This window comes from Myripristis murdjan, chromosome 20 (assembly GCF_902150065.1).
Source record: "Myripristis murdjan chromosome 20, fMyrMur1.1, whole genome shotgun sequence".
Lineage (NCBI taxonomy): Eukaryota > Metazoa > Chordata > Actinopteri > Holocentriformes > Holocentridae > Myripristis > Myripristis murdjan.
Genome location: NC_043999.1, coordinates 8,119,362 through 8,134,733, shown reverse-complemented (window position 1 = coordinate 8,134,733; position 15,372 = coordinate 8,119,362). Strand labels below are relative to the sequence as shown.

General features: G+C 44.0%; 1 protein-coding gene across 1 annotated transcript in view; it reads left to right on the top strand.

Moving 5' to 3' along the window:
• Positions 1-15,372, top strand: part of drosha (drosha ribonuclease III) — a 97,520-nt gene that overhangs the window by 71,196 nt on the left and 10,952 nt on the right. Inside the window, exons 25-29 of the mRNA XM_030078938.1 lie at positions 681-838; positions 7,046-7,151; positions 8,521-8,662; positions 10,924-11,006; positions 12,610-12,713. Coding sequence (XP_029934798.1) covers positions 681-838; positions 7,046-7,151; positions 8,521-8,662; positions 10,924-11,006; positions 12,610-12,713 — 593 coding nt within the window. The remainder of the gene's footprint in view (positions 1-680; positions 839-7,045; positions 7,152-8,520; positions 8,663-10,923; positions 11,007-12,609; positions 12,714-15,372) is intronic.

The window sequence follows — 15,372 nt, the reverse complement described above, 5'->3', positions numbered from 1 at the left end:
CAGAGTAAAAACTCACACTCTAAACAGACCCTGAAGCAACACACATAGTGGTTCATTTCATTTAAGGAATTTAGCTGATGCTCTTATTCAGAGCGACTGAAACTGAGTAAGCAAGTGGGGCTTTGGTGTTTGGCTTGAGGATACTTCAGCTGGCAGGGTTCCCATGGGTCATGGAAATTTTGGAAAGTCATGGTATTTTGAAAAGTCTATTCCAGACGGGGAGAGTCAGGGGATTGACTAAACCTCTAGGGCAAGTCATAGAATATCATTGAATTCTGTCAGCCTCAATTTAAAAAATCAGTACTTATTCACCAAATGTAATATTTTTATATTGTGTTCACATTGCGCTCACTTCCCCCGCAGAATAAAAAAGACCTCTGAATCTGGACTGTGTTAAAAAACATTTTTGGTTAAAGAAAAAAAAAAGCATCATGTTTCATTTATATAGGTCATGGAAATTGAATATTGTAGTCACGGAACAGTCAGGGAATTTTACATTTGACAGAGTGGGAACCATGAACTGGTCACATTGGCTGTTAATGAACACACACACACTGGCTATTTTTAGGGTTTCAAACCCGTGACCTTTCAATAATGTCTCTCTAATCACTAGGCCGCCCTGCAGCCTCGGGTTTTTCATCTCCAGACTGTCTGTGTGCTAATTTGTGTTGCCTGGCCAGGTCCAGGAGCCTCAGACAGACAGGCAGCTGATCGAGACGTCTCCGGTGCTGCAGAAGCTGACCGACTTCGAGGAAGCCATCGGAGTTTTCTTCACACACGTGCGCCTTCTGGCCAGAGCCTTCACCCTGAGGACGGTGGGCTTCAACCACCTCACCCTGTGAGTATGGCCGGCCGTGCATCTGTGCATGTGTACACACGCCTCTGCGCCTGTTTGTGTTTATAAAATGCAGTTACAACCAATTAAAATGCAAAGTGAAGTAGTACTTGGCCAGATGTAATTTGCAAAGGATGCTGCAGATCTAGCCCGACTTCCTCAGCTGCTCCCTTGAGAGATAATGGGGGAAGATGCATTATAATATACAATATGATAAGAGATGCTGGGATGTTAATCCTACCTTGATCATTTTTAATGGTTAGATCTCGGTTGGCATTGTGGTGGTGTTCTTTCTCCCAGACCATCATTATGTTTACCTGTTGCTTGCAGCTTATACGTTTTTTTTTTTTTCTCCAGCCCCTACAAGCGCCTCTATAATATGTTATGTCTTGGATGTCATGTTCACTGGGGCTTGGTGAAAGATCGGCTCTTTAACTTGCTTTTGGCTCGGTGCCTAATTTGAGGGTTTTCACATCCTGGAGGGAGAGAAAGGCCCAAGGGACAATGATGCCCCCCCCATCTGTAGTCTTCCTCCTCCTCGGAGGGCATAACCCCACTTCCCCATGGGAAATGGGTTTTGATTCACTGGGTTATCCAGGGCAGTGGGTATAAATATCTCTCTTTTATTCATTGCCAACAGAGCAGCCTTTTGACAGAATTTTCTCTCTCATTGTTTGTATTCTTATGCTCACGTTTGCCCTGTGAATTCCTTGCTCCTGATTTGTTTTAATTTAGTCTGCATGTCATTTTCTTAAAAAAAAAACAAAAAAAAAAAAAAACAGCAAAGTATTCCTTTTCGAGAGATACACATTTTCAAAACTTCTAGGATCGTGCTGTACTTTATTTCTTCATTGTTAATTTCAAAGTTTCGCAGCGACGCTGTGCTGATTTAGGACGGACATTGGAAATGTTTTTCCTCCCTGCCTTTGCTGTGACATTTGTTCAATAGCCAGGCAGAAGTTGCCAACTTCTAAAGAGACGACTTCAAATTGATTAGAAAGAAAATGCCCGGGCCCATTAGTAACAAACTTGTCACCAGTATATGTAGTTATAACGTTGCTCATTCATTGATCAAATGCAAGTTTCAAAAGGTTATTTTTTTTTATTATTATTTTTTTTATTAATAAGAGAAAAAAAAAAAAAAAACGCTAATTAGACTGCGCTCTCAAATTTGAGGTGTTGCCGATTCTGTCTGTGAGAGGGTTATTTGCAGCGGAAGCTTAACTCACTTCTGAGCTTTACAACACAACACAATAGTGAGCTTGACAGCTAAAGCAAATTAGCCTTGGCAGCACACCTCTGATATGTTATTGGCAGGCTGCACTCTGTAATTGCTTGCTTAGGTTTGCCACAAGGACATTACTCTGTGTGCTTGTATGGATGCAGGCGAGTGTGTGTGTGTGTGTGTCTGTGTGTGTGTGTGTGTGTGTACCATGTACACACATTCACGTACACACACATACTGCTGCCTTTTTTCTCCCCAATTCTTTATTTAGAGAATAGTTGAGAACATTTCACTTGCTGCAAAGAAGTAGCCTTGCAGTTACAGAGCGCATTAGAGTTCTGCAACAAATGAGCAGCATGAAATGAAACCCCTCTCATTATCATCATCTCATTTTTTTTTTTTTTAAACCATATGCATCCTATTAAAATTTTCAATAACCTCATATAGCTGTACATTATGAGAAAAGGGATGTATAGTAACAAAGATGTGCATTAACATGTTGGGAGACAATCCGGTAAGGTGTCTTAAGTTTCAAAACAAAAAATTGACGATAGCTTACTTAATCTGTCTAAAAAGTTGTTTTTTTTTGCCATTATGCACACTATATTAACTGTATCTGTCCATTCCTCTGTTGTGGGAGAGTCAGGAAGCAGCCAGTGCCTAGTTATGTTTTTTACAAGCAGATATCAGAACACCAAATAAATATTTGTTGAAATGCCCCGAATATGAAGGTCAACTCTCCCAAAATACAAGTGCCAAGCTGGAAAGGCATTTTTTGTATCAAATATGCCCTTCAATGTTTTGTGCATCTCTGACCAGAAATGCCTTATTGCTGGACATTCCCACATATTCCCAATATATGCCAGTGATTGGCTTCCAGGCTCCCGCACAGTCCTCCAGCTCTTTGAATCCTCTCCTGCAAAGCGTGTTGTGGATGTTCTTCTAATCCATCACTTAAACGTCAACGCCTCTCCCTACTCACGGTCGGTGCAGTCGATTAGAGGTCCAGAAGTTTGTCCCCTTGCTTGCTTGTCGAGGTTTACTTTGAGAGCGATCCGCCTCAAGGTTGTCTTCTGTGATATTTTAACTTGGTATCATTCCATCCCGAATAGCTTACTCTTTACCTGGTTTATGCAAGGTGAAGGCTTTACTTCTTGCATGTTTTTTTAATGTCGCTGAAATTTATCTTTCCTTTTTTTTTTTGGGTGGGTGGGTGGGGGAAGAAAAGAAATAATTATTTTCAGAATCATTTATGTTCATGAGCTCATTAGCGACCAAAGGCAGGTTTGACCTAAATAGAGCCGACAGACTTGAAAGTAGGAAGTGGGCACTGATTGCCCATAAGGACCAAAGGTTATACCAAAGTAGGTCATGCTGTCATAATGGAGAGAAGAAGGAGGTCAGGTAACAAAGAGGAAGGTCAGACAATAAGGTAGGTAGGAGATGAGGAGACAGGACCCAGGCTGGCCTTAGGCCTATCACTTTATGCGGAAGCAGAGGACAAACTGACCTAGAGGAAGACAGCGAAAGAGGCGAGGATAGCGGTTGACCCTGTTGAGAGGCGGTGGAGACCCGGAGGCCACCCTCAGACAGAGCAGAAATTGAGAGCTGTGGCCCCCAAGGCTCTGGGTTTCCTATCTCCATGCACAGCGGAAGGGATGAGTATTGTTGGGAAAAATTTCATTCCTGGTGAAAATGGATCCAGCGCCTCAAGTTCAGGAGCAGTTCCTCAATGTTGCATTTTTTATTCTGATTCCTTTCTTTGCTGAATTAAAGCACATCTCACAATGCAATTGTGAGAGTCAGTTATTGACAAGTTTTGTACATACCAGTTGTTTTTCTAGAGAAATTCAGACCACACTCTCTTGGACTAGAGAAATGTTCAATAAACCCAAAGTGTGTGTCAGTAAATCCAACACTCTTGACTCCTGACAATTTAAAAAGCCTTTATTTTAGCAAAAAGAACCAAAAAAAAAAAAAAAAAAAAAATACACCACATGAAACAAGCCAGAGAAAGCAGATAACTGGTAAATGACATGTTTCAAGGCATAACTTGAAACAAGATGATTTGCATTGGAAATATGTGCATCTATAAAATATTTAGATGTGTGAAAAGAAGCTGCGGGGAGGGAGCAGATTTTTTTTTCTTCATCATGGTAAGAAAAAAATAAGATTTTAAGACTCGCTACTAGATTAAATATCTTGTTCAGAAGGATTTTGATATGTTCTTTGCTGTAACTTTCAAGCCAAGGCAACATTTTCCCTCTCTAGTAATAAACTATTCAATGGATTTCCTCAACAGAAATGCCCTTTGGCTAGTCTTTGGCTCAAGATCACCTTATATGAAAACATTATGTAGTAATTTGCAACCTTTCGATATACATTAATTCCTAAAATATGATTTTAATACCTGTATACTGGGCATTTTGTTAATAGTGAGGCCAAGATGCTGTGAGGCCTACACAGAAACAACGTATTTGAAAGACTGTACCAGCAATTCTGCATGTTTAGCTCAGTATTTACAAAATGTGTATGCTTCACATTTCTGCAAGAAATCAGTCATATTTTAGAACTCCAATTACATTTTTCCTGCCTTTTTTATCCAGCCATTGGTTTCCATTCATTCCACTACGATATGAAAATGAACTTTCAGAGACTTCAAACTTTCCTCACACGAGTCTGCCATCACCGCAATAAAGTCGTTTTGCTAAAAGTAGCGGCGGCACGGTCGACTTGAAATTTGGCGGAATGAAACGCTCCCTCCGCCAGGGAAAATAGTCCCCGGGGGGAGCGTTTGCTTTCCACAGCCAATTACCAGCTCCAATTTTTGAAAATCAAGGCATTTTTGATTGTGACTGTATGTTGTGAAATCTTTAGTACCCCCCCCCCCCACCACATGATTTGCAAAATGGTTTGTTGCCGTGTAAATTGCGGTAAAATGGGCCAAACGTTCAGAATCACCGGTGCGGCCCTTTAACCTCTCACAAAGCGCACACGTGTAAAACAAGAACTTTATTTCCCTAAAAACAGAACTCCCATGGCGCGGCTCGGGGAGGAAAAACGCCCTTAAAAATGTGAACGCGCCCCTCCTCTGGAACGGCGGCACTATCGCTGCCTCTTCAGAGGGGCTGTTAAAGTATTTTAGATCAAAGTCAAAGGCGAATAAAGACCTCAGCTTCACACTTTACTCCAATTTCCCCCACCTTACTGGAGCATTGTGCCTCTCCTGTTGAAGTGAATAAGGGATGGCTCTTTGTGCTGCTTCACACAGGCGCGCTTCCTCTTTTGACCCGCTCTATCTTTTTTTTTTTTTTTTTTTTTTTTTTTTTTTTTTTCTTTCCCGGGCTATCTCCTCTCCCCTTTCCTCTCGTCTCTCGCTATCACTCCCCTGCTCTTTTCTTGCTCTGCTTCTATAGGACATGAAACCGGCTCACACTACACTTTCCTCAATCTCTTTCTCCCCAGCATTTGCGCTCTGGCACACACACACACACACACACACACATATATATATATATACACACACACATATACCCTCCCATCCTTTCTCCTACTCACGTATGTACAGTATGGCAGATTTTGAGAAAGTGCACAACAAACCCGTTGACACACACGTTCACACATGCTGAAGTACAGGGTGTGTGCGGAGCTGTCTCAACTCCTCCCAGCCTCTCTCTCTCTCTCTCTCTGTCTGTCTCTCTTACCCACACCACCCCTCTTTCGCCTCCGTGTATTGTGGCAGATCCCTCTCATTAAGAATCTCTGTGATTATTTTTAATGTGCGAGCGTGCGTCAGGCAGTCCTCCTTCCCTCTTAATGAAGCCCGTCCGCGGGCCTCGGCTCAGACTCCTCCGGCTTCGGATGCGCCGCAGAACATAAAAGCCAGGGGCGCAAGAAATGGGACAATAAACTCTGACCTTTTTCTGTTTTTTGATGTCAGCCATTCCTCAAACCCTCCTCCTTCTCCTCCTCCTCGAAAGTCTGCGTCCGTGCTCTCTCGCACTAACCAGACTCCGTCTCTCTCTCTCTCTCTCTCTAACCAGCGAGGAGCACATGTCTATAGATGGATATGTGCTCTGCTGCTGTGTATACCTCCCCTGCTCATATGGCCCCTACTAATGCCCCCACCCAACCCTCCCTCCCTCCCTGCCTGTCTGGCACAGCACCAGCCCACATCTGCAACGCTAATCTATAATTCTGTTTAATTAATGACCATTACAGCGGCTGTAACATGCCTCCCCCTCCCGCTGCCGTGTCCAGCGCCGTGCAGGGAGGTACGCTTCGGTTTCCCTGCCTGTCAGCGGCAGGGGAAAAAGGGCTGCTGTTCCCAGAAACCTGGTGTACAGTATCACAGTGTTGCCGTTGGCCTTTACAAGAACAGTTTGAAGGCATGTTTTTGAAGGTTGTTCTGCAAATGGATGCCCCCCCACCCACCCCCACCCCCCTTGCGTTTTACAAGCTCAGGAATTTGACAGGTGCTCCTGCAGCGGTATCAGTTTTTAACCATGCAATTTTTTTTTTTTTTATATATATTATTTTTTTTTTCGGTATTTTTTATTTATTTTTTTTGTATATTTGAATTGCAATCAAAGCCGGGTCTTTTCTTTGCAGGAGTTGCCTCTAGCTTGTCACAAAGCCTGTCAGCGCGGCTGTTCCCAGAGGCCACCCACAAAATGTACAGCAGCTGACTTCGCCAACCTCCGTTAAAAGACTAAAAGCCCTGTTAGATTTGTCTGAGAGCATGATGCTGCTCGTGCCCCGAGGCTGAGTACCTGAGTAACCCCGTTTTTAACCCTCCCCTATCTCCTCTTTCTACCCCGCGTCCCTCCGCCCTCCCGCCTTTCCCTCGCTGACCTCTGTCCGCCAATTAATTTCCCCTGTATCCTCCTGTACTCTCCCGTGTCGTTTGTGTTTCTCACCCCCGTCCCGCTCTGTAACCCCCCATTTTTGCCCCTGTCCGTCCTCCTGCTCGTCCTCTCATCCAGGGGCCACAACCAGAGGATGGAGTTCCTGGGAGACTCCATCATGCAGCTGGTGGCCACCGAGTACCTCTTCATCCACTTCCCGGACCACCATGAAGGACACTTGACGGTACGATCAAATCATTCAAATCACCCCCCCAAGGGTACACCATCACACGCTCTTCATAGACTTTTATTTCTCCCATCCTCAGGCGCGCACTCGCCACTTCTCGATTTGTCCGTCTTTGAGTCGTACGTTGGTCTCAAGTTGGCTAAAATGGCGGCTTCTTACGTGCTTTTACGTGACGTGAAATTACCGCAGTGCGTGCATGTGTGTGTTTACACTATGTGTGGGTGTTTCTTTTTCCTCTCTCCATTTATTTTTTTTTTGTATCATTCTCTCAATCTCCAAGTGTCAGCCAGGTATTCGCCCACTTCACTTTGCCTGTTTCTGTTGTTTCCACAGGATAACTCTCTTCCACTCCAGTTCCTCTCTCCCCTCCCTTCTTATCTGCCTGTCTGTTTTGCTGGACTTGGTGATGGGTATTGTCATGAGAGGAAATGGTTCAGGTTTTCAATAACAACGTCTTTGTTGGCACATTTTTTTTTTCCTCCGAAGCAAGGCGAGTGTCTAAAAGTTCCCTGCATGCATTAACACAGGGGCAAAAAACAAAGCGGAGCGGTCTATATCATCGCGCTTTGAACACGCCAGTCCTCTTCCTGCCAGATGATGTCGGACAGCATTTTGAACTCCCACTTGTCATCCGAGCATCAGCCGTTCTTCAGAAGACGGGACTGCTTCGGGCTAAACCCGGTCCCAGCCTAGACCGCTGAATAAAACCCTCTGCAGTTAGATATTTATTAGTGGAGACTCTTTAAACGTTGAACCCATGACATCATTCGTATAAAAGCTTCCAGCCGACCGTAGTTAACAGACTGAGAGCATCACCCATGCCAATGCCCAAGAGTGGAGACAGGGCCCATCTGAAATGGATTTCAAATTGGAAAAGTGCTCATTCAACTAGTGCGTCAGTGTATTTGTGTTTCTGTTTGTGACTCGCTTTGGATGCGATTGCGTGTGCAGAGCCGCAGCGGCGAGGAGGGCACATCGCGGCAAGACAGGACGTCGCGTTGGCGTCCCGTCTCCCCTCTTTTCCGCATCTCGTAGCTATATTTAACGTGTTTGTGTTTTTCCCCCGTTCGAGAAGTAAATGTACCTAACCCGGTCTAACATGTTGTCATCCGCTCAGCTCCAAGTCACAATGTAATATTTAACAGCGCAATGTGCAATCGGCCTGAAACATTTACTCTGCATTACCGTTTCTGTCTTTGATGTATTATTCCATGTGGGGTTTATTTTGATGTTTCGGTGTAACTTCTGTTTGTTTCTCGGCGAGCGAAAGGAGAGCGTGTGTGCTTGCATCTCTGGTTTGTGTGGCTGCGTTGAAAATGTGGATGTGGAAATGTGACGGCAGGTGTGTGTTTTTCTGTGTCCATAGCTCCTGCGCAGTTCACTGGTCAACAACCGCACACAGGCCAAAGTGGCTGAAGAGTTGGGCATGCAAGAATTTGCCATTACCAACGACAAAACCAAGCGGCCGGTCGCCCTGCGGACCAAGACTCTGGCTGACCTCCTCGAGTGTACGTTCGCACTTCTTCCATTTGCTCGCAGAAACATGAAATGAAAGGAAAAAGGAGCTTTATAGGTTCTCTCGCTCACTCGCACCCCGTCTCGCCCTCTTCTTGTGTGCGGCCCGAGAATGGACAGTTTAAGACGGCAGCATGAAGTGCCGCTATCGATCTCCCCCCCCCCCCCCCCCCCCCCCCCCCCCCCCCCCCCCGTCCCCCTTGTGTTAGATGTCAAACACAGTCACTTCTGCGCTCGAGACAATCGGAAGAGGCTTCCCCTGTGCTTCGCAGGAGAGGAAGTAGTCCGCGATGAGGCCAAGGCAGAAGACAGGCTTTATTTTATCCACCTAAATCCCGCGTTTCATCAGTCACTTGCGCTGTTTTTAACGAGATTTCACAAGAGAATGCCATGGCCAAATGTTGTTTTGTTTACCTGCACTGCAAAAACGCAAAATCTTACCAAGATTATTTGTCTTATTTCAAGTCAAAAATGTCTTATTTGTAGTCAAAATATCTCATTACACTTAAAATAAGACATGATTTTTGCTTGTTTCATTGGCAAAATTTGCCAGTGGAAAAAGTGAAAATTCACTTGAAATAAGTGAAAATTAGCTAGAAACAAGAAACAAATTTTGCCAGTGAAACAAGCAAATTTTCACTTGAAACAAGAGACAATTGTCTAAAAACAAGTTACTTCTGAGGTGATCATGTCTTATTTCAAGTGTAATGAGATATTTTGACTAATAATAAGACATTTTTGACTTGAAATAAGACAAATAATCTTGGTAAGATTTTGAGTTTTTGCAGTGTGAGTGGATTGTTTATGAAATGGCAAGCTCCGTGCCAAAAAAAAAAAAAAAAAAAAAAAAAAAAAAAAGTGTTTAAAAGCAGCCCGAGGAGAATGTCATGCTTTAGGGGTTTAACAGTTCATTCAGTGCATCAATGCATTGATTGAATTAAATAGAATGAAACGCTCTGACTTTGGCCTGAATCAATATGAAATGCTTTGAATCGATTCACTCATGATTCCTTTAAAAAAAAAAAAAAAAAAAAAAAGAAGAAGAACATTATATTCATCACACAAAATACTATGAATTGCAACATTTTTCCCCTCAACTGATGCTTTTCAATAACGGTTAAATAATTCTTGTCTGGTTTTTCCTCCCCTTATCAAAAGCAAAAAGAAAAGCCTTACATCTTTGCATATGTTCATTTAATGGATATAAAATTTTGTCTAAAAGCACTGAATCGAGTCATCGGTTCTAGTTGCGGTATACAAACTGGAAAAAATTGAATCGTTCAAAGGAGTAAAAAAAAAAAAAATTGAATTGCCAGCTAGTGCATTATGAATCTCCACATCCCAATACAAAGGTGCCCAGCTTTGATAGGCCTATATGGAGGGATACATGAGCAGGCAAATGTGCACATACATAAAGACGAGCATTGACGCTATGAAGAGCAGCATTCAATAGACAGACCTTGATGTAGAGTCATGCCTGTACCCACCCACACACCCACACACACACACACACACGCGGGTAAAGAAGAAACAAAGCTCTATATCATTTGCCTTTCTAAATATCCTTCAAAGGCCAGGCCGGTGCAGAGATGATGACACGCGGAGAGGAGGAAGGTCAGCGCCGAAATGAGCGCGGCTCTTCAGCATATGAACAGCCGTGCCCTCCAGCTACAGCAGGCCCTCGCTGGCCTCCTGAAATATTACCTATTATACTTCTCTCTTCCGTCCCACTCTCTTAGTCACGGAGATGAGGAAATGCATTGGCACTTAATGGAAGGGGGGAAAACAAAGGGACAGGCGGAAGATGACTGATGAAACCCAGAACACGCGGCTTACATTTCAGATCTGTTTCTGTATATTTTAGCAGCTCGACCGGGTCGTTTGTCTCAATTCGGTCCGTCAAATTTGACATTATTATTATTTGAAACTGCAAGCTGCATTTCTCCTTAGCTGCATCCAAGCAATTTCCTGTTTGTGTGGCAGAAAACAGGCAGAGAGCTACAGCGCTTTTCATTCAGATCCTGGTTTATAATAACATGCAGGCACTTTAGACCTAAATCTGTGGGAGGCCACGGCCCAGGTTGCTCAAACTCTGGTTTTTGTTTAAGTTTTTTTTTTTGACTTATAAGAAGTAGAAAGAGATCCAACTGTTGCGCTGAACAGAAAGAAAATAAAGGCAGCCTATCAAGCGCTCTGCCCTCCTCTCATGTCCTCATTGTGCTCAAGTGCTCTCTTTCTCTCTGTTTTCCCGCAGCTTTCATCGCAGCCCTCTACATAGATAAAGATCTGGAGTATGTGCACACCTTCATGAACGTGTGCTTCTTCCCCCGGCTGAAGGTGAGCCCCCTATTGATAGCCTTCACCACTCGGACTGATCAATGAGCCTCTGAGCCCGGCACCTCAGAGAGCGAGCGCCGCGGAGATAATGAGGGGAGAGTTAATGGCCGTGCCCTAATGGCGCTAGCATTGACGCAACGCTTGAAGTGGTGCTCAGCCTCTGAATGCCTCTCGCAAAGTCGCACCAAATCCCTATTTTAGTCGTCTTTAATGGGAATCGCTCCAGTGTCGGAGCGCATATATTGGGGTGGTTAGCGTGAGTTGTCAGTGTTTTTCTATTGATCCGAGAAGTGCTCAGGCCGTTGATGGCGTCCACCGCTGGAGTGGTCCAGGAGTTTGATCATCGCTGGAAGCTTCCGTCGAGGCTCCCGCGGCTAGATGTGAAGAAATGAGAAACATTTTGCTCTCGAGCACCGCTGGATTTACCAGATTTAGCATGGGGAGTCTTGAGGGGGTAGTAATTTAGTAAGCCTGCTATTTCCCCATTAACACAGTTGTGTGGGGGGGAAAAAAGGCTCAAACTATCACACACTCTAGCCTACCAAAATGATCACGCGCGCGCACACAGAGGGAATGCACGCACGAGCACATCCGCACACACACACACACACACACGCACGAGTACCCACACAGCATGGCCCTCTCCTTGTGAAGCCGCTGCAGTGGTCTGATATGCCATGCTAATTGCTGTCTTGGTGTGCCTCTCCAGGGAGACTCCCCAGCTCTGGAGGAGCTGAGCTTTGCGTCATGGTCGCTGCAAGAGAGCACCTCATTTCCACTTCCAAGAGAAAAGTTGTGAAACAGCCAGCACGTCTCCTTACATAGCCTTCTGGAAACCACAGCATTGCACATTGCGCTGCTTCATCCAATTTGGATGGAAATAGAGAGGCAAAACCGGGGACATAAACGATAGTTCCTTGTGTTCGCATTTTTCCTGCACTGTGTGATTATGCGTTGGGAGGCGTGTGTGTGTGTGTGTGTGTGCGTGTGTGTACGCGTTTGCTTTGTGCGCTCGCAGTGGCTTGTACTAGAGCCGGGCTATATGCGCTGCTTTCAAAACAGCCAAATTTCTCTGCTTAAGGCTAAAAGAGTGTAGATGCCCCCCAGAGAGAGGGAAAGTGGGAAGGAGAGAAAGGGAAGTAAAGCGCAGAAGCGAGAACAGCAGAGATGGAGGGGTGGGATTGGGGATGGTGAGGGGGCAGTAAAGGGAGAGAGTGGGAGAGTGCGGGCTGCAGAAGCACTCTTTGTAGAAAATTAATAGGAGCAGACAGTTCTGGATTCAAAGTCTGCCTTTTTATGACAAGGCTGCTTCGCTGTTAATGGAAGGGCTTTTAGAAGTCCCCCTTGGATAAGAGAAATGTATCAGGGCTGCACACCTGGGAGACTCCCAGATGCTCTTTATTTCTGGCCCGGGATTGGCTTTTGTCTTAAGTAGCCTGTGATTTGTACCCACCATGAAGACACAAATGGAGAGCCAGTCAGAGAGAGTGAGCAAATAAGTGGGAGTGCAAAAGGAAGGGAAAAAAGCAGGGCTGGGGTGGGGGGTGGAATGGGGGGGTCAGCAAATGTAGCTTGAGATTGTATGTGTGTTTGTGTGTTGCAGGAGTTCATTCTGAACCAGGACTGGAATGACCCAAAGTCTCAGCTGCAGCAGTGCTGTTTGACCCTGCGAACAGAGGGCAAAGAGCCTGACATCCCATTGTACAAGTAAGACCTCCCACACACACACACACACACACACACACACACAAATACCCAAGAGTACACACCGTGGTTTAAGGGTTTAGGGTTTTTTCTGTGTTCTGTTGCACCTTGTATATCAGTGCTGAAGATGGTGAGTGCTACTTTGATTATTTAAAAATGACGTATATCTGTGTCTAAGAAGGCAAACTGCACTTTGAACATGTTATGTAGTTGTTTTGTTGGTAAGTCGTCATGGTTGTCCCATTTTTTTTTTTTTTTTTTTTTTGGTTTTGTTTTTGGGTTGCTGTTTTTGTGGCTAATATAAGTGATGCTCTTCTACATTTTGCATTGTGTTGTGCATTTTCCACGTGGGCTAGGCATCTCTGGGTGCATGCTATCAAAATAACCTCCTGAGACCCAGCCTATTCAATTATAGATAGATAGATAGATAGATTTTTATTGTCATTGCACAATCATATACGTATAATAATGCAACGAAATTAGGGCTCAGTCCTTTCGGTGCAGGGGAGAATAGAAAGCATCGTGCATCTTGCTAGTTGAATAGCCAAGTCCAGTAATAGATGGCTGCAGCCATGTCTCTGATATCAGAAAAAATGCAACAGTCACGGAAACACTTGTTGGATGTGCAAGCACAGTTCGTCATCCCGTGTTCGCCATGGACCTGGCGCTGGAAAATGCTGGGAGGCGGCGGCCCAAAGGGCTGTCCTTTCAGCCGTGTCAACGCACCGGCCCTGCAGCCTCGGCGTCCTCCGGAAGGTCCTGGCAGCGATGAAAGTCCGGTGAAATTGGCATCCCGCAGCGCAATCCCAAGCTCAAAAGGTCCTGATAACTGTTGTTTCCTTTGCTTGTTTAAGTTTCCTCCTGGACTTGTCACTGGGAAGAACTATCCGCGGAGACCCCGGTGTTCTAACGGCGTCCTCCGGAGTGTCCTGGTAGCGATGAAAGTCCGACGAAAAAGGTACCTCGCAGCACAATCCCAAGCTCAAAAGGTGCTGACGACTGTACGCGTACATTGCCCAACATAAGGTGGTGTTTTAAGCTAAAAACACAACCGTTCACACATACAAAACATATAATATGGCACCGAGAGTGGAGAGCTGTAGCCGCTGCGTCTATGCGCGCTGCCATGGCAACCACCATTGCCATGGCAGTCCACCATGTCCTCTGTAGTGGACATCACTTGATCGTCTATATCCTTTTACTCATTTGAGCTACCCTATCAAGTCCTGGTGTACTGCACAGAGGAGATCCAGGCCTTTCCAATGATATCTCATGTGATAAGGTGGGATGAGGGAAACACCCACTTTTTATTGAGCCAAGATGGCAGCTGCAGAAAAACGCACATGTTGTGAAAAGAGAAACAGGAAGTCAAATATTGTTTAGCTATTGGTTTTTACTTATGAAAATTATATATTTTCTTGTTAATGGCATTGATTGTAATTGATTATTTGTGGTTATTTGATTGTTTTTTTATTTCAATTTAAAAGTATCTGTTTTTTTTTTTTTTTTTTTTTTTTTTTTTTTAACAGTAAAATCCATTTTTATTTTAGATTTTACAGTACGTCCACTGTAGGACGTACTGTAAAATTTTAAATAAAAATATTTTTGTGAAATTCTAAATTGTGAGTAGTTGTTTAAACTCTAAATAGACAAGAAATCACAAAAAAGTTAAATTGAAAGACACTTTTTTTCCCCTTGGGTCTCAGGAGGATAAAATAAAAACAAATCAATCAGTCACTCACCACTGGATTTTGGGGTGAAGCACTGATGTAAAAGGCAGAATATTCAGTTTGAAAGGGAAGGGCGGCCCGCCTTGTTATGATGTGGTAAAGAATGCCCCTCGACTTAGAAATGCCACAGAGGAACTCTTTTCCTTCATCATAACCCCAAAATATAAGAGCATTTTGCTCTATTGTTGATGCTTTTGTGCACATTTGACATCAAAACATCTGGTTCAATGCAGGCATTTTAAAGAGTTCCATTACTTCTATGGGTTGTTGGTCCTGGCGTGAACCTGAGGGTTTTTATCCTTCCTCAGCCTCGTCCTTAGCAGGAGGAAATAAACCGGTGTGCCCTCCCATTTGAACCTGCATAGTCTGCCTTTAAATTTTAGAAATCACCGCAGTTAGTTTTTCCTGCACTGTTGGCTAAAATCTAACTTTGAGAGCCAACATGTGATGTCAAGATGCTTTTTTTTTTTTGACTTAACCTTTACTTAACCAGGAAAAAGTTTCATCGAGATTAAAATGTCTTTTGTCAGATACACCTGGCCAAGACGTCATTGTAAAACAAGAATACATAAGAGTTGGAAACAAGAATAACAAACAGGCATTACACGGGAGCGTCTGCTTCAAGTATAAAACAAGGGATTAAAACGACACCTAATATTGTATATTATGTAGTCGCCAGAAGAAACACATCAGCATCAAACAAAAAGACACTGACCAATGCTGTTGAATTCCCAGTCCTGTAAAATTGGAACCAGTTCACGACAGGATATAAAAGCTGTCAGATTCAAGTCGCCCTATGGGGAGTTGGAGTAAAAAGAGCAGCATACTTCAAAGCTTTTTATCCCAATGTTTTTTTTTTTTTTTTCCTTTATGAATTTATCAGACAGTTTATCAGATCTACAGCCACTGATGTGTAGGCTGTTTTAGCCCAA